Source organism: Aplidium turbinatum, chromosome 17 (assembly GCF_918807975.1).
Source record: "Aplidium turbinatum chromosome 17, kaAplTurb1.1, whole genome shotgun sequence".
Classification (NCBI taxonomy): Eukaryota; Metazoa; Chordata; class Ascidiacea; order Aplousobranchia; family Polyclinidae; genus Aplidium; species Aplidium turbinatum.
This window is the reverse complement of record NC_137488.1, coordinates 19,538,942-19,565,150: the sequence shown is the minus strand read 5'-3', so window position 1 is coordinate 19,565,150 and position 26,209 is coordinate 19,538,942. Positions and strand designations below refer to the sequence as shown.

General features: G+C 38.4%; 1 protein-coding gene across 3 annotated transcripts; it reads left to right on the top strand.

The window, feature by feature from the left end:
- The first annotated feature begins 2,608 nt into the window (after window positions 1-2,608).
- LOC145786387 (presenilin-2-like) lies at window positions 2,609-18,060 on the top strand. Of its 3 annotated transcripts, none has more exons than XM_082598033.1 (11): window positions 2,609-2,852; window positions 4,026-4,072; window positions 4,990-5,086; window positions 5,268-5,441; window positions 10,091-10,269; window positions 10,947-11,093; window positions 11,742-11,878; window positions 12,393-12,488; window positions 12,965-13,092; window positions 15,986-16,153; window positions 16,729-18,060. In XM_082598033.1, exons 1-11 carry the CDS (start codon window positions 2,752-2,754, stop codon window positions 16,787-16,789), a joined length of 1,335 nt encoding a protein of 444 aa, XP_082454159.1. In that variant the 5' UTR covers window positions 2,609-2,751; the 3' UTR covers window positions 16,790-18,060. The 3 variants fall into 3 exon arrangements, with proteins under 3 accessions (XP_082454159.1, XP_082454160.1, XP_082454158.1); XM_082598034.1 differs by having other exon boundaries at window positions 4,023-4,072; window positions 11,742-11,863; XM_082598032.1 differs by having other exon boundaries at window positions 4,023-4,072.
- The last annotated feature ends 8,149 nt before the right edge of the window (window positions 18,061-26,209 follow it).

Below are 26,209 nucleotides of genomic sequence, written 5' to 3'. Positions count from 1 at the left end.
AACGTTTTCGGCCATAGGGGAGATATGCCATCTATGGGACACCATCACCTATGGGACAGCTCATTATTTCTGAATATGTGTGAACATAAGAACTGAGATTTTTGTCATGGAATCGAGATTAACATTAGGCTACATCATTACAGCGTGGTTTACTACTTAAGTGGTGAGATCAGCTAATTTTTTTTTTAGCTGTCAGAGTAAATTTGAATGGTTGACTGGACTGTTGTTAATCGTTTCTATACTAAAGCAGGACTGTTGTTAATCGTTTCTATACTAATAACAATTGGGGCCTAGAAATAATAATAATAATAATTTATTTGCATCAGACAAAACTGTCCATATCCAAAATAAAGTTTGAGTCATATGATTAGCTTTAAAACTATAGCAACAGAAAACTACATATCAAGCTGTGACAGGTTTTCAGGCAAGTTGAACACAAAATGGTGGTTGGTTGAGCAATGTGACAATACAATCGATTACCTTTGGGACATGTCCCATCCGATACTCGACGAGTCAGTTTACACTATTTCCCCAAGTTCTCAAGCACCTCTTTTATTCCACCATACCTTCAATGATTGATGTAGGCTATCCGGGCGGCAAATTTTTCAGAATTTGTCCCGCAAATTTCATCTTTTGTTTTGCCAAGTATTTGTGCATTTGAATGTCTAACAAACATGTGATGTGACTTCCTTTATGTAGTGCTGTGAAGTACTGTTCCGTAAGCACTAAGTTTAACAACATTGCATCTCATTGCAAAACGTTAGACACTGTGTTGCTATATTTAACTAAGTGTCCCATTTGGTCAGTTATGCAACCAACCTATGGGACACTTGAGTGACATTTTTTAATGAGATAAAAAGCAATAATCTAATATTAAATTTGTTACTGTTTTGACTTCATGTGATGAAACAATGACTAAACTTCACAACACAATTCCTTTATTTCATATTTTGAATTAAAAAAGCATTTTATCAGTAATAATGTCATTTTTGTCCCATGGATGATGGTACATCTCCCCTAATTATGTTAGCCGTTTTCAAATAACCAACTGACTGATGTTCTACATAAATTGAAATTACAAAACTGATCTATACGCACAGAAATCGAAAAAAAAACGCATAAGAATGAAACGGCAAGGCAGAGGAGAGGTAAAATCACATGACGCTTAATTGCATAGGAAATAACACAAACCAATGACGCAAAATTATGTAAAGATATTTAGCAGATAGGAGGCGCCTGCGGCAAACAACTGCCTTGTGAGGCGAAGATTGCAAGATTTTATGAGCAAAGCCTCATGGATTGTAGTATCAGATTCGATGAAGGATTTACGTACAATTTTAAAAGACTCTAGGGATGGTTCATTGGTTGGTTTTGAATCTTTATCCTCGGACTGACAAAGCCTTGATAGGTTATTCCTGGTAGTTTCGCATACTTGTAGAGGCTCGACGCAGGGCCGGTTAGGCGGTTACTGAAATTGGCTGAGTGAAGTTTTCCGATTGTTAAAGTGTTGTTGCCAGGGAATTATTCCATTCACTAGGTGCTGCTGAATGGAGAGCAGTCCTAAAACTATGCAGGCCTACAGTGTTTCGTTTTAAATAAGATGAAGTGAAGTGTTTGCAACAACGACAGTAGCCTAGTATGGTTTTAAAATAGAAATCGATAATTGATGGGTTCAGGAATTTACATTAGTCATTGTTTGAGCATGATATTAAAGTGATGATCATGAATGATGAAAAATGATATGAAAATAGTCTTGATGACATGCGGGTGACTTCGGTATCGGAGAGGGATGGAGTTTCTTTGGAGTTTTTTTGAATGAATTTCCAACCACAACCAAATTTCCAATGTGACAACGTTAAGCATCAGAAAATTGCATTCAACAACTTCAGCTAGCCTTATGTTTCACAAAAGGACAAGGCAAAAAAACTGCTTGCTGTAAAAATGCTCAAGTAAAGTTCTGTGGTTTTATATAAACGTCTAAAATAAAATTTGTGTAGTCGCAAAAGCAGTAGACTATGATTGTGATAAAGCAAAAAATGCACGTGTTATTTAAAAAATAGCGGAAAAGCAACTTCAATGAGATCTGAATATTGTTTTTTAGAGGTCATTTTGAACTTAATCGAAGCCAATTTGCCGTGAAAAAGTGCTGACGAAATAAAGTTGCGCACCACATTGGATGCGCACCATACGTTCTTGTTTTATGTACGTTTCGCATCCAAAAAAAATGACCAAATGAGTTGCAATTGAGTATTCGTAAAGCAGTTTTTTCTCTGGGCAAGAAACTTTACGATAATTGCCTCTACCCAATGATTGATTTCGAGTAATGGGTAGTACCAAATTTAAGTCATAAGTCGAGTAGACAACCGGAAACAGACATTGCAGTCGGCTGCAGCGTGGGTCAGGTGTACGTCGGAAGGCGTATACCGATGCATAGCGCTCAAGTCCGCTTTTCCGCAATGCAGGATAAAGATAATAAAACAAAACAAACAAACAGCTGACAACTGTGGTGAATTTTTTTTCAAGATGTTTGGCAACACTGTTGAGAAGAAGTACAGTGTTAGAAATAGAAACACTGCGAATAAATTAATTAGGTTTCCACTTTCCTTGTTCCTTCGGGTAATAGCAATAGAGCAATTTCAAATCCTATGCGTCAGCGTCACTGCGTCTCCGGCAACAATTACAAAATTACGGAACAAGGAAGATAAGATCAAGTTACAAAAATAACAAAGTAATTGACTACAGTCTGTTCTCATGAATTCTTCAGCAGAAAGTGAATCTGAACGCAGTAACCTTTTGGCAACTCGGCGTACGAATAGCATGTCGAGTTATGCTTCAAACGAAAACTGTTCAAGGTAAACTTATACTTATCCAGTTTTAACTAGACTAACGATTTTAATAAAGGTTTATTGTTTGAATTTATTACTAATACTTGTTAATACAAATTTACTTAGGGTAATTTGCTAATACTGTGTAGGTTTTTTACCATGTTTTTTTGTATGTCATACTGTTTGTATTGGTTACATTGTATTTGTATGTGCCAGTTTTAGTAAATGATGCTGTAATAAAGAATGCTCAACGATGGCTCGGCTTGATAACTTTGTGTTTTTTCGAGGCCTCCTATTAGTGTTGGGCAATATATCGAATTTTCGATACGATATCTTTTCAATATCGATATTTATTTCAATATCGTTCGATATTTTAACTATTACAGTCCTAACTCGTAATTGCAAACCCCTACAAAAACGTTGCCAAGGCCAAATGGCTGAAGTTGAAATTACCTCGGCAATTGCTGAACGTTTATTACGAAAAAAAATGTACCAAAGCATGTAAAACAAAAAGCAAAAAATATACTAGAGTAGTCTATCCCGACCGCACTGTTTGATTTGTTGTGATGTAATAATACCAAAAGTAGCGACAAAACGAACAACACGATACGCATGCTGTTACGGTAATTCACATTGAATAACTCAGGGGGAGGGGAAAGTAAGTTAATTTTGGGTTGATTCAACGTTCGAGAGCACAAATCGATTCAAGTTTCCCGGCAGGTTATATTGCGTAACAACAATGCTCAATAAGAAATTTACATTTGTTTTACATTAATTCGACATCTAGCGACGTTAAATTATCATAAAATAACGTTAATTGCTCAATCAAGTACCGGTAACAAATTAATAGCTCCCTGCGAGAAGATTGCCTCGATTTACGTATACACTAACATAATTTCGGCACAATTGGGATACTGCAAACAACACAAAGTCTGTTTGATAAAGAACTAGCTGTCAGAATCGGAATCATCAGATGCTGTATCAGAGTGCTGTATCAGATGCTCCCTCTGTGCCAGACCTAAGGGCGTGCGGCCCTTTTATCCCCACTTAATCAATACCGATGACGGTATGTTCAGTAGACTTTGACTTGATTCCTCCTCTCAGACATCAATTTCAATCAGTAGCCTATGTAGTTATCTGTTGTCACATTTTTCATAAGGATATTGCTTAAACATAGTTGTATGTTTTTATTTTCAGCAGCAATAATACCCAGCAGCCACCGGCAACTCGGCAAAGACACGATTCAGGTATGTTGTCGTCTATTATGGAAAACTGTTAACGGCAAGACAGAATCATATATTTCAGATGGTTTCGGCATTATAATAGAATGTGATAAAGCTTGTACTTTGCAAAGAAAGACTAAATCAAAGAACATTTAAAGTAGTCTGACATAAGAGAGAGAGAGAGAAACTTATATTTCGTCTGTTGCGAGAATATTATGGTACAATTATAAACTATAGAACCATAGCAATCTAGATACCACAACAGACAGGAATCAGCTAAAGAAAGACAGCTGTATCAGTCATCAAGTCAGCTGCATCCCTTTTCTTATTGTGACAAATGTTAAGCATCAACAAATTAAGTGTAAGTTATTTTTCTTTTCTTTTTTATATATTTGTCCAGTTTCATTTGGTGGGTGCCAAATTCATGTATTTACTTTGCCATTCTCTACAGTCTACATGTACGCATCAGCAATAAAAAATAGAATTGAAAAAAAATTAAAAAGTGACTAAGTTTCCTAAGCTTTTTGCTTTGAGAGTCTTCAAAAGCATTTTCAAAAAATGAATTGTGATGTCACAGAAGACTCTGCAAGGTAAAAAATTACAGGAAACCGACTCAATGTGACCGTACAACTTTAGAAGAAAACAGTTAAAAACAAAGATACAATTGAGCAGAATAAAATACAAGGTGATTAGTGAATAGTATCTCTAATTTATGTACTTCTTATTATATATATTCAGACAAACTTAACATCAACTTGTCGTATGACTTGTTGCAGCTTGAAAATGCAATTTGAAGTGTTGTCATGTTATCGGTTCTGTGGTGAAAGTGTATGCTTGTATTCTGAATTGGTTAACCATGTCCGATATTGAGTCAGATCATACAAAACCTTTCTAAAAGTGGTGTGAATTTTTGAATGGTTATGTACATTTACATTTTTAAGCCGAGGAAGAAGAGGAATTGAAATATGGAGCAAGTACTGTCATTTCACTGTTTGTACCTGTCACACTTTGTATGATTGTTGTTGTGGCGACAATCAAGTAAGTTTCTATTGTTTCATTATTTTTAAGTCCAGAGTGTCGTTACAGTTATTGTGTAAAGTCAAATTTATCTTATAATATTTTAAGTAACCTAAAAAGTTATATAAACTTTTGAAATTCATTACAAGTCATAAATTTGTCTTTGCAATTGTTGAAACAATATTCTTTATTTTCCTTCCAGCTCTGTGTCCTATTACACTGACCAATCTGATGGGCAGTATCTAGTCTACACTCCCTTCCACTCCAAAACGACAGATGCAGCAACGGTGGCATGGCAATCCATAGTCAATTCTCTCATCATGGTTGGAGTCATAGTTGGAATGACGGTCTTTCTTGTGCTCCTATACAAATACAAGTAGCTATTCTTATTATGATATAGTGTGTTTTGTAATGCAATACTAACACTCCATTGTTTCAACTGGCAACACATTGCTGATGATCTTGTTGTTGAGTGATTTCAAATACGGGTTATTGCGTTTGATAATCTGGGCTTCAATGATTTTTGCCTGGTATTCGGATCTACTTTGACCCTATTTTGCACCCAACGGTGTAAAATCAATTTATTCGGATCTGAGGCAATGAGTTATTTAATTGCACTTGTTTATTTGTTGAATTCGTGTTAAGGTGCTCCCCGGCCCTCGTTTTGTTTTCGTAACCAGAAATGTCTGGTTTTGACATATTAATGTATGTCTGGTTTGCGTCACGCAAACAACTAAATTTGTATAGGACATGAGAAGAAAGAGCAAGACACAACAATTTGTCTTTCATAAGTTTTAGTCACATATTTTGCCAATTTTTTTGGTTTTGTTTTCCAAACAAATCACCTTCATGAAATCTAAACTAAATTGGCTTGTTAATTATATAAATAGAATTTTGGTAGAGAGGTGACTTTTTTTAACCATAGACAAATAAAACCTAACAACCAGATGACATTTAACATAATAACATGAAAATAAACTAAAAATTACAAACGTTTTAGGCCATACTCAATGCCTCATGTTATTGTTAGCCCTTTTCAAGTATATATATATAACCAAATTACTGATGTTCTTTATAAAATAAAATTACTAAACTGATCTACATACACAAAAGTTTAAAAAAGAAACGCAAAAGCAATTAAGCATGAAGGCAAGGCAGAGGAGAAGCAAAATCACATGACGCTTAATTGCCTTAGAAAAAGCACAAATCAATGATTTTGCGTCATCGATTTGGCCGAAAACGTTTGTAATTTTTAGTTTATTTTCATGTTATTATGTTAAATGCTGTCTGGTTGTTAGGTTTTATTTGTCAAATCAAATTTTGAACTTATATATCATTTTAAAAATAAAACATTAAAAATGAATTAAAAAATCATATATTATACTGTGTGTATACTGTATATATAATTAAAACAATGAAAACTATTAATACTACAAAAAGTGCTCAATGCCAAGCAAAAAGGCAAAGCAGAGCGAATTAAATCAAATATAGTTATTACTATCTTTGTAATTAAGTACATTTACAAAGAGTAAAGGCTTCAGATAGTAATAACTGTATATATAATTATATATGCCACTACTATTTCTACAGTTTTCGCCCTTTGTCCTCCGTATTGCAAAGGTTGGATGTTGTATGTTACATGCATTACATAATACATATACAGTAGGGTGGTCCAAAAAAAACTTTTTTTGTAAATGTTAATGTCTCACCCTAAAATATTGTTACCATTGATGAGAAAATGACATATGTGAATTTTCATAAAGATTGGTTGATATTTAGAGGTTGCTACCGGGGTTCAAAGTTTTGTCGTTTGCCCCCATTTTAACGTTTCGAGAGGATATGATATGATACGGTACAGTAAAAAATACAGTACAGTGCCATGGTATATTGCAAGAAAAATACAGTTTAATAATTACTCTATAGTCTGTTTATAAACTCATGTGTCTGTATTACGAATTATATACTGGTGTACATGTACGAAATGTGCGACTTTGTATAAGGTAAAAGTGAGTCCCATACTTGAATACAAGCATCGAGGGATGAGGTTCTCATTATACTAAGCCTTCGGCACTAACGAGAGTAGGGTGGCCAGTTCCTTTCTCTCGGCCGCCTTTACTTCAGCAACTACGCCCACTCAATATATTACACCCTGGGTAGAGGTGGGCGTGGGCGGTGTTTGTCAACAACCAGTATAAGCCGGGAGTCAAACCAGGATTGCATGATTGGAAAGCGAGCGCGTCACCGCTGCGACTTTGTATACTTGTGTTTAAAATTCAGAGACTAAATTGGACATTCATTAACAACTTTAGAATACAACAAATAAACTACATGTACAAATGTACATGATGTAAACTAATATACGTAGTACATACATACAGGAATTATTGCGCGAGGGTCTTTCTACTACAGTCTGGATATCGCTGACGGAGTGACGGTGATCGGCGACGACACGCAAAAGATACTGTTTTTGTTCTTCGTCACATGTGTGTAATGTGTTGTATTCCGTGATCAACGCCACTCCACGCTCGGCAATGTCACTTACAACCTTCATTTCACTCACAATTGCTCTCGCTCTTTGATACGCGTCATTGGTTTCCCAGTTATCTGGATCTATCTCCAAAAATGATGAAGACAAATTCAGAGCCTTAAAAAATCTGTTTGTATTTGATGTAACAAAATCAATGAATGACCATTTTATTTGAAAACCAAAGACTTGTTGTATTTGGCCTGCCGTCATCATATTCACGAGATAGTTCTCGAGGCGATATTTTCATGTGTGATGGGTCGTTCGACTGGTCCGGACATTCTACTCTTCAAGCGTTTTCAAATGAAGTGGTCATTCATTGCTAAAGATGATGTACAATGTGCGTGAACTGACGACGAGGCTTTAAAGCATGTGACAGACGTAGCAGATGCCATAAGAACCTTCGCTAATGAAAATTGTTAATACAGCAACATTGTGACGACTACAGAGCTCCTTGAGTTGACCATCATATTCTTGGGTAGAGTTCCTCTTCGTGGCATCAAAATCATGGCTCCTGGTGCCCTTCATCGTGCCAGGTGGATGGCGAAAGCCATCTATGCACTCAAAGTTGGGATGTACCGAAAACAGTACACGTTGACTAAAAGGGAGGATGTCGCTTTGCGCAATATCTGTGTGTTTGTTGTGAGAGTGTACGTGAAAGCTTGGTTTCTTGCCCCATAGCCGATTCTTGCACTATCTCAGGATCTCGCATTTCTCAACAACTCGATCAGTACAAGGATATTCATTCAAAGATGGCAAAGGCCGCAGTGAACAAGATGTTGCGTCATTTGTGGTACCTGGGAGAGGAGCTTATCGCGTTGGCATTCTTTGATAATTCTTTATCATCAGACACTAAACAGAAGATGATGACTCCAATAAAGACATGTGACGAAGGAGTACAGCCTAGTAAAAAAGCTGTAATTGGCCACAAAGAAATTGCAGACAAAAGTTTGAAAGTTTTTGCTACATCAAATACAAACCGATTTTAAGGCCCTGAATTTGTCTTCATCATTTTTGGAGATAGACCCAGATAACTGGAAGACCAATGACGCGTATCAAAGAGCGAGAGCAATTGTGAGTGAAATGAAGGTTGTAAATGACATTGCCGAGTGTGGAGTGGCGTTGATCACGGAATACAACACATTACACACATGTGACGAAGAACAAAAACAGTATCTTTTGCGCGTCGTCGCTGATCACCGATATCCAGACTGTAGTAGAAAGACCCTCGCGCAATAATTCCTATATGTATGTACTAAACAATAAAAACTATTAATACTGCAAAAAATGCTCAATGCCAAGCAAAAAGCCAAGCAGAGCGAAATAAATCAAATATATATAGTTATTACTCTCTAAACCCTTGACAGCCTGTTTTAACCTAAAAGGAGGACCTTCTGATGATTACCCTTTTAGGGTGAAACAGGCTGTCAAGGGTTTAGTTTAGACAGTGGTTCTCAACCTTTTCTGAGTCATGGCCCCCCAGACTGTGGCTCTAAAAGACCATGGCCCCCTTGAGTGAAATAAAAATGTATTTGTTTAAAGAACAACGAAACGAAATCAATAAAAACAGTTAACGAGTGATTAAATGATTTAATGCTTTCTTTTTCGTAATAGACTACGCCAGTAAATCAAGCGTATCCTTAATTGTTACGTTACAATCACAAAAGATGATGCAACATGCAGTGAGATAGAACATACGATGAAAAAACATGCTTTTAGCTAGCTTTACGTTACTAACACCTACATGAGTGTTTTTTGTGTCACAATTCTACGTTTCTGTCAATACATGTTATAATTCATTAATGAAGCCTTTTATCGTGGCTCCCCTGAGAACGCTTTGTGGCCCCCTTGGGGGGCCGAGGGCCACGGTTGAGAACCCCTGGTTTAGAGGTTAATAACTATGTATGTACTATGTATATTAGTTTACATCATGTACATGTAGTTTATTTACTGTCTTCTAAAGTTGTTATTGATTGTCAAATTTAGTCTCTGAATTTTAAACACAAGTATGCAAAGTTGCACATTTTGTATATGTAGACCAGTTAGTATAATTCGTAATACAGACGTACATGAGTTTATAAACAGACTATAGAGTAATTATTAAACTGTATTTTTCTTGCAATATACCATGGCACTGTACCATATTTTTTTACTGTACCGTATCATATCTGTATCACATCCTCTCAAAACGTTAAAATGGGGGTAAACGACAAAACTTTGAACCCCGGTAGCAACCTCTAAATATCAACCAATCTTTATGAAAATTCACATATATCATTTTCTCATCAATGGTAACAATATTTTAGGGTGAGACATTAACATTTACAAAAAAAGTTTTTTTTGGACCACCCTAATATACAGTAAGATATACCGTAATTTAAAAGTGGTATATTTAAATATAAGAAAACGGGTGGTATTATATACTTGTAGTTGAATGAATTGGCTTATTATATACTTGATTTGCCACCACCCAACGTTTAGAGTTGTTGAAATATGATCAGGTGTTACAAGTTCATCCATGGTTGGCTCATCCTTTCCTCCCTGATGATGCTCTTTCTCTTTGGCTACCTCTATCTCGCTGAGGTATTGCGTGCCTATAACACCCCCATGGATTACATTACCACCGCTATTGTTTTGTGGAACTTCGGGGTTGTGGGAATGATATGCGTTCATTGGAAAGGTAAGAAAATAAAGTTATGCTGCACAAAGACTTAGAAAATGCTTGGCTTTGTATTGTACTTTTTGTATCTAGGCTTACGCTCTGTGGTTAAAGATTTAAATTAAGTGGACCCGAAGGCAGGGAAGCCAATCTTTGGGTCCAGCTTCAGGCATGCCTTTAAGTGTCTTATCAAAGACCCAGCAGCATGTTTAATTGTTTATGAGCGGTATCGAACCGGCGCTCTTTCAAGTGCTCTGCTAGGGTTTGTATTGAGCGTTCATTCGATATAGCACAACAGGTTGTGAGGTTGAAATGTTAAAATTCTCTGTGGATAAAGCTAAAGTTAATTGTGTCTATCCATTTCTAGAACACTACAAGTGATATCACGTTTGAAAATAGGCCCATTTTTTGTGAAACTAGATAGTCATGAACAAGCTTAATTTTCGTTAGTTTTAACACTCTGTTCGTACTTCACGATTTTCGAACTGTTTTGAACGAAATCTTATTCTCCATTCCAGACAGCAAAATCCGTCACTTTTACATTGAATCAATGTCTGCAGACGTTGAATCAACGTAAAAATGACGGATTTTGCCGTCTGGGATGCAACCAGCGAAACACATGGTCGTGCCCTAAGGTCTTCTTATAAACAGTGCAGTAAACGTGAAACTTGCCAAATGTAAAACAGTATCTTTTTCAGGCCCGCTTCTTCTGCAACAAGCCTATCTGATTGTCATCTCTGCTCTGATGGCGCTCATCTTCATTAAGTACCTGCCCGAGTGGACGGCTTGGGTTATTCTCGGCTTCATATCAATCTACGACTTGATAGCAGTCCTCTGCCCTGGAGGTATGTTCTTGTTATGATTCTTTATTTAAAATCTTTTACAAGAAATATCTTACAATATTGAGTAGGTGCGCCGCTTGTTTTAAAGAGGAGCAGATGTGAATTGTCGTAGTGCAGGCAGCTGGCAGAATCTCAGTTAGTTCTCAAGGTCAACGGCTATGTGTGGTTGACAGTGGCTAGAATGCACTCTGCATGTCACTGGGTTATTCGATTCTTGTAGATTGGGGTTTTCTATTTGTTATTCTTGCTTTTGTACATTGACATAAGGTTTTTGTGGAGTAGGTCATTTTAACCGATAAGTGTTGATTTTAACACAGACCACCCCGCGATGGAATGTGTGGTTTGCATTAGAAGAAGCTAGTGGAGCCAGATTAAATAGTTGTGAGGTGAGCAGCTGTGTGATAAGTCAAGAAAGCAGGTTCAGTAAAAGGAAAGTGCAAAAAGTGAATAGAATCAAGCTAGCCACCTGATGCGGATGTTGGAAGGGCTGTCTGTTGAATATTCATTGCCACCGCTCTATCAACAAGCAAGTTATTTAATCTTACCTTGTAAACTTATTTTGAATTAACTTCTGCAAGCAGAGAAAATGTGGTTTTCTTGTATTGAATTGGTGAAACTGGCATAGTCATAGGAAGATATTTTCCTTTTAAGGACCTCTAAGGATGCTGGTGGAGACGGCCCAGGAAAGAAATGAACCTATCTTTCCTGCTCTCATCTACTCTTCAGGGATGATGTGGACTGTTGGGATGGCTCAAGAGGACACCCGTGAACGGGTAAGTGTCGATGGTGTAAGTTCGATTTCCACCACTGCCGCCATGTGTAATGCTATTTTATATGTTGTAGCAGCACAACAATTAGATTAGGAGTGCGTCAGGTTTTTCTAACGAACATTGATCAGTTAGATGTCAACTGCTCTGAGGCTCACATCGTTGAAGGGCGAGTGAGACGGTGTTAGACGGCGTCTATCTTTCATCCACCGATTGCAATAAACCATGCAGACAAAACTACAATGTTTGTTTGTGGGTGTATCTGGAGGCAATCTTTGTTGCTCTGTGTCTTATCACCGTCTACTTTTCCAACGTGTAACTTTGTTTTCACTTTATATCTCTGGCTTGAGATAGAAATAATTTAGCATTCTGCAGCTAATAGTGTAATCATCATCATAATCCATCGTCGGTTTGTTCCCCACTAGTGGGGGTGGCCGATTGTTTCCGCGCAGCAATTGTTTTGCTACGCGGAAACAATCGTTGCTGTAATTGCTTGTGGGTATCAACACAAAGTGACAACCTGCCTTCCCTCTAGTCTTCATCGCAAGCGACCGACACCAGCACTGTCAGCGCAGAGGCGGCTGGATTTGGAGCTTCATGGAAGAGAGTAGGGAGTAGAAGCTCAGGAGAGGTGGGTGACTGGGTGTGTCTTCTTTTTAATCTAGCTGCCTCTCTCTGTGTGAAGATTTCGATTAATTTCAATTTGATTGTTTTTGAAAATTTACATGAAGTGACCACGAAGGCAAGGAAGCCAATCGTCGTCATGTCCATCTTCCAGTGTCGTGTCAAGACACAGTTGCTTTTGGTGGGTGTCGAACCGACGTCCTTCGAGCGTCGGCCTGGCTCTCTCACCGTTCAGCTACACAGGCTACGATACTTGTTTTGTAAAGTCCCTCACAACTCTAAACATGCGGACGCGTTCGGACTTTAATAGTTTATCACCCTTGTGGGTGCACCCTGACACCATTAACATAGTTTTTCTAACACCTTATCCCTCACCAAAGTCGACAGTTCGTACCTCTGGTGGTTAATTAGGACGCAATAGTGAAACAAAGAACATCCCGTCACCCCGCAACCAAATCTAACCCCGAATCTTTGTAATCGAAGGTTGTGGTTGTGACGAACAATGAAGCCAGGGACCGTGCCCGTGAGCAACAAGGGGATCCCCCTCGGCCTCAACGTGAACCGGAAGATAAAGGAGTCAAACTGGGTTTGGGAGATTTTATATTTTACAGGTGCGTGCTCTAAGTCTGATCACACACGTCATCAATGACTGGCTTGTTGCGTCATGATCACCAGCGCAGAACTATGGTGTCAACTAGATCAGTTAAATTTGGAAACATTTTATTCTCGGACTGAGAAAGTCACTTTAGAAGCTCAGCCACTCCCTGCCGTCACTGAGTTTGAAGTGTCGTTGTTGGCAATTGCAAACATAATATGATTTTCATCAACAATCCACCAATATTTAAGTTTTCAGTCAGAAAATCGGATCGTTTTACATTGATTTGCTGATGTTGGATCAATATATGAAGAGTCCAATTCCAAAACCACTTAGGCGCCACTTTCACCAAAATTGAGTTTAGAGTGTCATTAGGTAGAGTATTACCATAGGTACCTACTATCAAATTCTTTCCAAAATCTTTTCTATCTGCTTCAAATTCGACACTAAAAATTGCGTTTGTTTCCTAAACCACTTACGCGACATCACACTTTGTTTCCAAAACCATTTGTATCCACAATTAACCAATCATATTAAGCCATTGTATCACATGACATATCGCTGATTGTTTTGTCATCGTTTCGTGATAAGCAGGAGTGTTGCCATTTGGCAAATTTTACTACCAAATTCGAGAAATTTGGCAGAATTTTCCAGTTTATTTCCAAAACCACTTATATCCACATTTCTAATTTTATAAAAAGGCGATTCTAAGGGGAGCAAGTCTTTTAGGCGCTGACAGTTAGGCGCTGGTCTAATAGGCGTGCACACTGTGGCGTCTGGATATTTAGGTGTAGAGCACTGTGGCGCCCGGTCATTTAGGTGCTATTCCTAGTAATGTCTGTAGATTGTATCAGCTTGGCAGCTTGCCAGAAAATTATATCATGGCTTCAGTGAGTGAAGCTGCTAAAACCGGCAATGCTTTTCACACAAAATGTTACATTGAACAGAAAAATATATTGTTGTTTTATTGATTTATTATTGTTTTATTTGTTGTTAGTCCAGGTTTGCGTTGGTGAAAGCTTTATCAATAAATTATTGAAGCTTCCGAACATTATTGAGTTCATTTTTAGTTAACTCTTTCGCGACCACGGACGTATACACACGTCTTGGGATTTTTGCCATGATGACCAAGGAAGTATCCCTACGTCCAAGGTTAAAAGGTAGCCTATTTCAAGCAAAAAAATAATGTAAATGATGGCAGATCCATAGTCTTTGCCTGTCCTTTTTTGGCTAATTAAAAAAAAATATTTTGGCGGTGCAGTTATCAGATGAGGACTTCTTAAAGATGGGGACACAGTGGATTTTTTTTCTTTTACTCATTGGAATTGGCAGTCAAAACTGGCTAGGCAACCCCTTACTTTGGAATTTCTCGATCAAAAAGACTGTAGGTTAAATTACGTAAACTTTTTGCGTAAAATTTTCCAAATTTCTCCATAATCATTCTGCTGTAGGCTACCTCCTAAAGCATTGCGCGCAGAAACGAAGTAAATTTTTTCTCATGTGCAGAATTGTTTTGGCATTCGATTAAACTACATATGTTTTCATATTATTGTATCATGCTTGGGTAGTAAAAATTATAATGAAGTATACTTTTCTGCCAATTTGTAATTTTTTTAGAAATTAGAAAAAATACCGTTTGGAGTTGCTAGTTGTACATAAAATGTTTTAAATTTTATTGCAAAGCTTTGCATCTTCGCATAGCTGAAGATGTATGCTTTCATTTGATGTCAAGATTGTGCGTCTACGTCGACCACATGACATGTTTTTACCGCGTAAATACAACAGTTTTGTGTGAAAAATGTCTGGTAATTTAGATTAAATATAAATTACTTCTGTTCGGGATGGATTGGCCATGTGACGAGAACGCGTAAGACGCTCTACCACTGTTCACACGAATACATTTCTACAGGGCATATAGGCTACACCTTGGCTACAAGTTGCAAGCATAATGGTGAGACTTCGCTCGTTATTAAACCTAGTCCGGGTTTTGACGGAAAACTAAGTTAGGCCTACTCTTCACTCAAGCCTACCGCCCGCTTGAGTACAGCCTACGGTACATTTTTTACTGATGTTTAGTTATTATTTGACCTGACTAAAAGTGAACTCATACATGTTCGGAAACTTGAATAATTTATTGATAAAGCTTTCGCCGGCGCAAACCTGAACTAACAACAAATAAATGCTGAACACGCGCATTAAAAAAAACATATTTTTCTGTTCCATATAACATTTTATGTGAAAATCATTGCCGGTTTAAGCAGCTTCACTCACAGAAGCCATAACATATTTTTCTGTTCAATATAACATTTTGTGTGAAAAGCATTTCCGGTTCAAGCAGCTTCACCCATATATTTTTCTGTGTAATATAACATTTTGTGTGAAAAAGCATTGCCAGTTTAAGCAACTTCACTCACTGAAGCCATGACCAACAACGCACACGCATTAACAAAACAATATATTTTCCTGTTCAATATAATATTTTGTGTGAAAAGCATTGCCCTACGCCCCTACCTGCCAAGCTCATACAGTCTACATACTTTTCCAGGAATAGCACCTAAATGAACGGGCGCCACAGTGCTCCGCACCTAAATATCCAGACGCCACAGTGTGCGCGCCTATTAGACCAGCGCCTAACTGTCAGCGCCTAAAAGACGTGGACCCATTCTAAGCCCTCCAATATTCGTTAGATCTGGGCAAACGTCATGTCTCAATTCAGTAGGTAGTTATACATCGTTAGAAATCAAAAGCGCATTACATTTACCAAGCGAAACTGTCATAAACGTTTTTCGTGGTTTTCTCAAAATCACCGAAAGTGGATGTAAGTGGTTTTGGAAATAAGCTCTTTATATATAAAATGATTTGGGGTGGATCTGCCACGAATTGTCAATCTTGTGTCGATTTGTCTTCAGCGTCTTGGTCGGTAAAGCGTCTGCATCGGGTGACTGGAACACGACACTGGCTTGTTTCATCGCCATCTTGATTGGCCTGTCACTTACCCTGATACTCCTCGCTATATACAGGAAGGCACTGCCTGCCTTGCCGATCTCAATCACGTTTGGCCTCATATTTTACTTCAGGTGAGATTTGCTGTTGTAAGTGAGATTTTAATTTTGTTTGTGGAAGGGCTATGTTGTTTTTTCTAAAAATTTTCTTTCATTGTGGTTGGTTTATTGAACCAAACACAATGGCGCCGATTAACACTTCATCAATTGGCTTAGGTTGGACTGGTTCTGTGTTTTTTCTGTTGTTTGCCCAATGATCGGCCGCAATTTTAAAGCTCCACTTTATACCTTTAGCCCTGTTTTTGAGAAATTGACCGTGTTGCAGAAACCAACACCGCTTTACATTGTAAGCTTCTGCCCAGACAGCAAATCGGTCACTTTTTACATTGATTCAACGTCTGCAGACGTTGAATCAATGTAAAAAGCGGCCGATTTTTTGTCCGGGTGCTTTGAGCCCATTCTTCGCTGCCCTCATGTGCTGTGTCCACTTGATACACGAAGTTCATCAACTAAACGTAACTAACTAAGTCAAACTTCAGCCCTGACGCTAGGACGTGCTATTAATGTTTTACTGGCTTCTTAAAAAAATAAAATATATATTGCTGAGATTGAATACTGTTTTAGCGTGTTAGCCTAATGTTTCATTTCAGCACCAACTACGTCATCAGACCTTATATGGACGCCATCAATGCTCGTCAGATCTGCTTATAGCAGAGTCTTTGATCCTGCCTGGAGACACAAACATTTTGTGACTTCACCGCTTGAACTCAATGAAAAGTAATCGGTGTCGGACACAACTTTGAAACTTAACTTTTTCAAGTCATTTATCAACATCCTCCCAAATCAAGCTTGTTGAAAGAACTGAATGCTGAAATTATTGTACTTTTGCTGATTTCGTTTTGATAGTTTTGCCAGGCTGAAAATGTTTCCAAAATTACTCCCATCAAGTTTTCCTGATGATCCATAGTTTTGCAGCCTTTGTACGACATTGACGAATGTCAAGTTTCTGCATTGGTCTTCAAATTACCAATCTGATTGGCTGGTGCAGCTGGACGAACGTTTGTGGTCCATCGTCTCGTGTCTCCGCCACTATTAAGTGTTGTATGCTTGTTTAGTATCAAACTGAACATCACCTTGAAATGATAATTTAACCGCTTTTTGTTTGGTAACCCTTTGATGGGATTGGATGATGCATGTTCTTGGTGTCATGCAATGTGTGGCTTACTAAACCGAACCTATTTAATTGCACCACCGCACGTTGTACCGTATGTTGTGTTGATGTACTTATGTCATAGTCGCCGACACAACACGCAATTGCATCTGTCGTGCGACGATGTTGCTCTGTGTTTGAGTTTTGCACCTTCTGTCCCCATCAATGCGAAGCGATTGTGACGCCACGAAGAATCAAGGGGTGTGTCTCTGAAGATGTGGTCGAGGAACGAAAATACATTGTGGGGGTGCATAGTGATTTTTAGGAAAAGTTAAATCCTTCGATTGAAAGCAATCCCATCGAAATGAAGAACAGGGACAAATAAAATACCATTAACAATAGAAGAGCTCCTTGCAGTTCAGTTCTCTTGTTTTTATTTCTGACCATCTCGGCAAAAACAATACGCGTCAACATAGCAAAGGTCTAGAGTCTAGACAAATGTCTTTCAACATTACATTAAGGCGATGTTAATAAATGAAATTTCGTTGTGTTTACTGTACTGTCCATATCTTCTGTACAGCTTCGTTCTTTTGCCGTTACGATTTCTTTGTATTTAATCAGCTAGTTGTCGTAGTCTACTCATACCCAGGGCTGTGGAGTCGGGAGAAAAATATAAGACTCCTCAGTTTATAACTGGACGACTCCGACTCTGGACACGTTAAAATCTCCACTGACTCCATTGCCCTGCTCGTATCCTTTCTCCGCCATATCTTTTACTATTTGTGGCATTCATAGGTTTATGCGCAATGATTTACATAAACTGAACATATCACTTCTCTCCTGATGATGAACTGCTTACGAGTATCCTACGGTTTAAGGCTAATGTTGTTTTAGTCCGTTTCATTCTCACAAGGCGCAAAAATTGCAAACTTGATTCGAATGCACGAAGCATTGGATGCCAATGTGCGAGGAAATAGTCGGAGCTAAAACCAATTCTGAATGGCCTGGTACGCCCGTGAAAAAGAAAACTATAAGCTACGACGTGTGGTAATAGAATAACGATGATAACTTAGTTAATCAATAGAGGAAGGTTAACCAGAGCTTTAGGCCTCGCCAAATTAGCTGTAAACGCCTGATAGGACATATTTTTATGCAAATCACGTATGGCTTAAAATGGAAGCAACATTTCGTCAAAGTCCTTACTAGTAACCTAACACCGGGCGTGGCCACTGCTGAGATAATGAGGAACGTGTCTAATTTCTCTGTCTTGTTTGCTCTGCTGGTAAAAGTGTTGTTTTATTACGGAACAGTCATTTATCTGACTTAGTTTTTACATTCATTGTAAAGCTACATGTCCAGCGCTAAACCTTTCTTGATGGCGTTGCGTCACAATCTCCGGTGACATCACGGGAAACGATTTTATTACCACATAATATAGTTCACAATCACAGATTATACAATACTTTACAAACGAATATTGCAGCCGTATTGCCCTACAAAGGGGGCGCTAAAAACATTGGTATGACCCAGTAACGGTGCTACTCCATCCACTTACAACTAAAACGGCTTCTCATTGGATGACATCTCGTACTATGAAATACGTCACAAAATTGTCAGGGTTTACCAAGCTGCGGGGTGTTACAGTTGTGCATTAGCCAGAAAGTTTTTGGACGAGTGGTGAGACCGCTTGAATGACGTCACACATGTTGAAAGTTCAGTTTGTTTTTATTACCTGACCATTACAACGAAAATAACAATATATGCCAAACATAGAAGAGGTGGAAGCGACAAAACGCAGACGTTATAACGTACATGATACCAAAGCAAAACAATCAGTTTAAAATATGGCTCGGTCGCAACACCTTAAAAAGCACGTCTTTGGGCAAAACTTGTTTGAAGGTGGTCACGATGAATAACTTTCTCGTCCTCTTAATCGCTGGCCATAAGCCTGGAAATGTCAACAGTTTTCCGGAAAAAGTGTAAAGTCACCTTCTGCTTATGACTAACTGATTATAATCGCACTGTGGTCACGATATTGTTTCCATCTATAGTAAGCAATATTGGCCTCACGATGATGGCTTGGTGGGACATCGCACAACAACTTACAATACCACAATCAATAAAATCACGTTTCATAGCAATTCTGATATTTTGGTTTGGAAAATGTTCTATTTCCCAACTCTCTTAAAGCTATTCTCATTTCCACGCAGCTGCTTGTTGTATCCATCCGCGGCTGTTCCGAGAGCTGAATGACTGTCAATGTCTAAAGAAGACATTTTACCAAAAAGACGTTTCAGAAAATTTTCCTTCCGAGATTTTTCGCTCAACTTCGACTCCTTTTTGTTGGAATTCAAATTTTTTTCCAAAAAATAATAATTGCCCATTTCCCTGTCGGCAACATCTTTCAACTTCCTTGGGTTTGATGTAAAATAGTGAGGGATTGACTTGTACTGAGGCTCATCAATATCGTGTTGCCTTTTTAGGAAGTATCGGGAATTTCCTCTTTTGATAAAATATCGAGATGAAGATTTTTTATCGATTTCATGATCTATTTGTTTGTCACCACAATTTTTATCTTCCGCCAAAGATGCAATAGGAATAATTTTGGCTGGAAATTTACTTTGATACAACGAAGGATCGTTTGCATTGCTATTTTCAGCATTGTCTTTAATGTTTTGGTCAGTCAGCACTGGAGGTTCTCTCTGCTGTAATAGAAAGAAACAAGTCACCAAATAGCTCGTTTAATATCTTGTTTGGGTTGCATTGGGCAAGAGGTCCCATGGTCTGTTCTTTTTCTACCCTTCTCTTCCCACCCTCGATTAAAAACGTAAACTTGTAGTCATATCCAAAAGTAGGCTACTCCTTGCTAACGTAATTGGGTATTTCAGACTGTAGCCTACTTAGAGAATTAATTTTAATCATTTTTTTTTTGTCATAACGGCCAAGGACGGGCCCACACGTTCAAGATAAAACAGTTCTCCAAGCGATAAATGTTTCAGCCACCATTTGATGTCAGTATTTGCTACATATTGGTTTGATTCAGTTTTGAATCTTTATCCTCGGACTGACAAAGCCTTGATAAGTTATTCCTGATAGTTTCGCATACTTGCGTACAGAGGTGGGCACCCGCTACTTTTAAAGTAGCGCGCTACCCGCTATACCGCTACTTGGGCCAAAGTAGCGCGCGCTACCGCTACCAATTTACAAAAGTAGCGCGCTACCGCTACTCGGGCCAAAGTAGGCTAGCGCGCGCTACCGCTACTTCTTCCGCTACTTTTGTCTAAAATGACACTAGGAAACACTCAAGTCCCTAGTGACGCAAAATGACCTTGAAAACGAATGTTATCATTCGTTTACGCTGTCATTTTGACGTCGTTATAGAAAACACATTCTTAGAGAAATTTATTGTTACGCATCTTTCAAAAACACGAGCATTTCAAAATGAGAGTCACTAAGTCCTGCCCGCTTTCGCTTAAGCACATCTTTTCCAACAGAGAAAAGTCTCTCCACTGCAGCACTGGAAGGAATGGGGGTGTTGTATTAATGAACAGATGTTTTAACTCGGTATTCGAAAAGCTCAAGGACAATTGATGCTTCCTTCTGCACCGACGTTTCACCGGATGGCGCAAACACTCCAAAAAATACATCCTCGGAGTCATGACTGGTGTTGGTGTCACTCTTCTCGGTATCAACCTGGCTTGATGTCTCCCGCAACAGTCGAATTGCATCTGTCTTGACTTTTTCTCGCAGTGCGGCAGCATCATCCGGGGAAACGTAGTGCAGAAATTGTAGCCACGATGTCTTGAAGGAGGGATGAAGACATGATGCCATAACGCATTTCATGTTGTTGAAGCACTTGTTGAATCGTTTCTTCACACCTTCAAGGACTTTCACTTTCAACTCCTCACAGGTCACAAGATTACTGATCTCGGTCAACTTCTTCCCGCAAATTGTGATGGTTGGAAGCAAGACTCCGTAATATGCCTTGGACTCGCCCTAGAGAATGTGTAAAGCCTGGCAGATAGGCTTCATCACACGGAAGTATTCGCCGAAAAAGTTGACGTCAGCTAGAAAAGACCGAAACTTTGCAACCAAGCCGATTATATAGCTGCTTGACCACGTCAGTATTGCAAAAAAAAACAAGCATTTTTTTAAATTTAAATTAAAAAGTAGCGGGTAGCGGGAGTGCAACTGAAAAAAAGTAGCGCCTCTCCCGCTACCGCTACTTTGAAAAAAAAATAGCGCCGCTATTGCAGCCGCTACTCCAACTAAAAAGTAGCGCCGCTACCGCTACTTTTACTAAAAAAGTAGCGCGCTACTGCCCACCTCTGCTTGCGGAGGCTTTTGACGCAGGGTCGGTTACCGAGGTTTGCAGAGTGAAGTTTCCAATCGTTGAATTTTTGTTGCCAGGGAATTATTTCATCCTCTAGGTGCCGCTGAATGGATAGCTGTTCTTTGGAATGGCTACTTGCAAAAGACATTCAATTTCAGCGAAGACATCTGCTTCCGGGAAGAATTTTTTTCCACGCAGCCTATAGGCAATACCTCCCAAATTAAAAAAATGTTTACGAATAGGTTATTTGCATGTAAAAAAACTACCTTATCAATTCTTACTTGCAGCGTATCACTTAAGTCAATGTTACTTTTTACATCGCCGTATGATGACGCTATTGTGGAAAGAACTATGCATCCCATCAGTAGAAAAGCCAGGCTCGCATACTTTCCCATTTTTCTCGGTGGCTTTCTGTTGCTTTGCGCAAGACTAAAAGTATAAAAAGGGAGGTGAATCAGTAACAAACTTGACTTCGGTGATGATGTATCTGAATTTCAATCCCGTTGCTTCAATGTTGGAGAAATAAATAAGGAGTCTTGTAACTAATAGAATGCAACCAAAGGGTTGAAGCGATAAAAACTCAAATTTATTAGCCTACAATCCAGGGGTGGCCAACTTCTCATCAAATGCGATCGACTAAATTTTTTTTATTGACTAGCGATCGACCGGTCGGTGATGAAGTCACAGAGCAACATTTTTTTCTATGACAGCATAATCTGTGTGAAAAAAAGTATGTTTTTTTCTTGCTGCTTATTGTTAGACAGACGTGAGTGCCCCTCAACCGTCTTTGTATGGGCGTAGGTCTTTTCCACTCAAACATGCAGCAACTGGAAATGACCTCTTCTTGTGAATGTGGTGCTGAAGAATAGACCGCAGATCACATCATCAACGATTGTACCATATTTAAGCTACCTAACGGAGTGGAAGGTCTGCGCATCTTGGATGATGAAACCAAAGACTGGCCGCTCTCTAGTAGCCTTCTATTGTAGTTCTGGAGGATCATAAATCTGGGGTGGTGAAAGGATAGACCTCGGCATCAGAGGCTCATACAGCGACAGTAATTTTTTCTTTAAATGTTAGTTTCTCATTTTATGTTCTCGTTTTTGTAAACCACACTATTTTTTTCTTCACAGCTTATGCTTCTTTTTCTTTGTTAAATCTATCGTCATGCCTCAACCTTTACCGTTTGGCCAAGGCACCTGTTTTGGTCTAGGCCTACTTCGATTTTTACACTTAGATATTTGTAGGTACCTGTTACATCACAATCTGCTTCAATAAGCGTGTGTGACTGACAGGTATTCTGTTTTCATACTCAAAAAAACCCTGATTAAATTTTGTCTGAGTTGATCGACAATATTTCTCCCTTTGATCGAAATACTCGCTTTTTAGGAATCTTGTAACGTCAACACTAAATCCGACGCGATTGACCAATTGAGACTTGGCGATCGACCGGTCGATCACGATCGACGTGTTGGCCACCCCTGCCCTACATCATTATTCTCGGCTGCATAGCCGAGTGGTAAGAGCCCTGGAACGACACTCGAAAGGGCACCAGTTCGACACCGCTCAAGAGTATGCGGCTGTGTCTTTGTCAGGACACTTAAAGGCATGCCTGAAGGTGGACACGAAGATTGGCTTCCTTGCCTTCCTGAAAATGACCATCACCTACAAAATAGCGTAAAAATCTTGTTATTGTTTGACCTGGGACTGAGGTTCCATTTTTTTACCTCCAGACTGACGATTTATCCCCGGACTACATCTAGATGATGCTCGAGTGCAGCCAAACTTTGATATCATCTAAGACAGACATTTTCTGGTCAATATAGATTATAGTCTATAGAGGACGACATTCTGACCACGGCAGATGTTTTTTGATCAAATTTGGTAGTGGTTTTTCATTTTTAGTATGAGATCATTTTACATCATTCTCAAATATCATCACGGTCACGCCATAAGGAGAGACGAAGATTATATCAGAAGAAGAATAAGACAATTGGAAGTTGGTAAAAGAAAAGAACATGAAGAGATTGTGTGACAGAGGATATGGAAATATTGGGAGTGAAAGAAAAGGATGCTGCTGACAGAATGATGTGGAGGACTGCAATCTGCACCGGCGACCCCATTTAGAATGGGAATAAAGCCAGAAGAAGATTTATGGCAGTGCATATAGAAAAGTAATGCAGCTCCATTTTTTCTGCTACTGAATCTGAAAACAATGACGGAAAATCGATAGCAAATTCCCAATTGAAAGCACTGTTATTATTTTGATTATTATAAAGGCATTTGGGTGACATCTTCTAATTTCTTTTTGAGATGTCAATTAAGCCTGCACTTGTCGCTAGATCCCTTTGGGCATGCGACATCAAGTTCATTGTAATTACACCGAATGTGTTTGCTTAAAATTCCAAAATAGGGTTCCAAACCCTTTCCAGACAGTTCCTTAGACGAATTTGCCCTCCATCTTATTGCAAAATCAAAAATTATGAAGTATCGAAAAAAGTATCTTAAAAATAATCTAACTTCAATTAAAAGTAACAGCTAGAGTTGTAAATGCAAAAAAAACGAACCGTTTTTTTTTAAAAAAAACGTGTTTTTTTTCAAAAAAAACTTGGGCCAAAAAAAACACGCGTTTTTTGGTTTTTTTGTTTTTTTTGTTTTTTTTCATATTTTTCTGGAAAAGTTGCAAATTTTTTACAATTTGCAGCTTAGTTTCATTGTAGTGCTCTTGAAAAACATTAAACTAGTAAAATTGGTTTTATTGGTGTGCTGAAATTCCTAAGTGTGTGTGCTTGGCAGCAGCATATGTTTTTTGCATAGCCCTATACTAGCCTACGTTGTTTCACTTTCTTCTTCATTCTCAGGCATGTTTGTGGCAGTAGACCTGACAAACATTGAATTAAATGCAATTTGATACATGACATAATGTAGATGAGTTAATTTCTTTTTCCTTTTATGGAAGTGCCCTTTATAGAAGGTAGCCTGCGATGTTAGTATACCGGTAGGCCTACTGGTTATTCTTGTACACACTCAAGGGGTTGACGAAATTTTGGCAAAAACAAGATGGCAGTATTCAGAACACACATTACCTTGTTTGTGGTAATTTACTAATGCAAGCTATTGCCAATAGCTTGTTTAAACATGTTTTTAACTGATAGCTTAACAACGATGTATATGCTTTATAAATGTTGAAACAGAAGTATTCATGTCGTGTGTTGTAACTTGTAAGGTCTTAGACACTTTGTCATTGATGCTTCCTGCAGATCATTTGTGACATAATGCAAGAGATCTTATCACTGATATTTTTAGCTGTCAAAAGTAAGTGCATTTGTCAGAAAAGGTTTAGGTTAATGTTCCTTTCAAATGCCCACCACCCATGTTGACTATTACTAGTAACTACCAACCATGAATGAAGAAATTTTCTCTTTAAATTGGAGTTTTTCAGCACTGCTCAGTGTTCACATAGTGAATAAATGCTTCATAATACTTTTCCTGACAAGAATAAAGTTTTACCCATATTCCCGCAATGCAGGATAAAGATACAAAACAAACATCAAAGATGAAAACTTATTTTATTTGGGAACTACACTGGAGTAAAAAAGAGTGAGAATTGACCTCTTGTCGTTACGCACCAATAAAACCATGATGCCTAACTTTAATTTTTTTTTTTCTTATTAGGTAGAGGAAAGATTGATGAAAAGTTTGGCAAAAACAGAAAAGTGCTAAAGTCTCAAAGTCCTGAAAACTACAGTAGTTCAATTTGGATGGATAAGTGCAACCATACTTCTTTTAAAAATGTCTATGACAGCACAATGGTGTGATTAAGAGAAAACAAACATGACTATGACATCACAAAGGAGTATTGAATGTCTTCAGGGAAAATAAAAAACATCAAAATGTTTCCATCTTTCACTACATTTAAATGTGATTTGGGCTAAAAGTTGGGACTTTAGCACTACACTGCTTTTGCCAAACTTTTCATCAATCTTTCCTCTACCCGATTAAAAAAAAAAATTTTTTTTAAAGTTACGCATCATGGTTTTATTGGTGCGTAACGACAAGAGGTTAATTTCTTTTTATCTGAAAAAGTAGTCGCCAAAACTTGTTTTAATGTTCATAAACAGATAGCCCATCCCAGAAAACATGGGGTAGAGCTAAAAATGAAGCAAATATGTTGAGCGGTTCTTGAGATATTGCCATTTTTCTATTGCTCCTTATCTATGAAGCCACCTAGTGGCTAAGGTTACTTCACTTATAACCCGAGAACCGCTAGTGTGATTTTCATCAAGTTTGCACCAAATGCACATCAACTGGAACAACCTCTTGACGTTGTACTGGAAAAGGTGTGGAGTGCTGGTCAAAAGTGCCTTTGTTAAGTAGAAAAACAGGACACTGACCACCTGGTCCTAACATGCCCAATTGCCCATTAACCAAAATCCCAGGTGGCTTCGAAACTGTACATGAGTGTGGTACTGCATTTAACTACTGGCTCGACCAAATTACAGACAATACTTGAGATGTGCCAACCATAGGACACTGTTACTACTATTTGAGACAGTGAGAAATCTTTATGGCTCGTCGTGTGTTGAGACTTGGGATCTACAAAATTGCAATGAAACAATATACCAGACATATAGTCTGATTTAAAGTA

Coding starts and splice junctions, on each gene's coding strand:
- LOC145786387 (XM_082598032.1), top strand. CDS start 2,752: ATGAATTCTTCAGCAGAAAGTGAATCTGAACGCAGTAACCTTTTGGCA. Junction 4,073..4,989: donor TCGGCAAAGACACGATTCAG/GTATGTTGTCGT, acceptor TACATTTTTAAG/CCGAGGAAGAAGAGGAATTG. Junction 5,087..5,267: donor GTTGTTGTGGCGACAATCAA/GTAAGTTTCTAT, acceptor TTTTCCTTCCAG/CTCTGTGTCCTATTACACTG.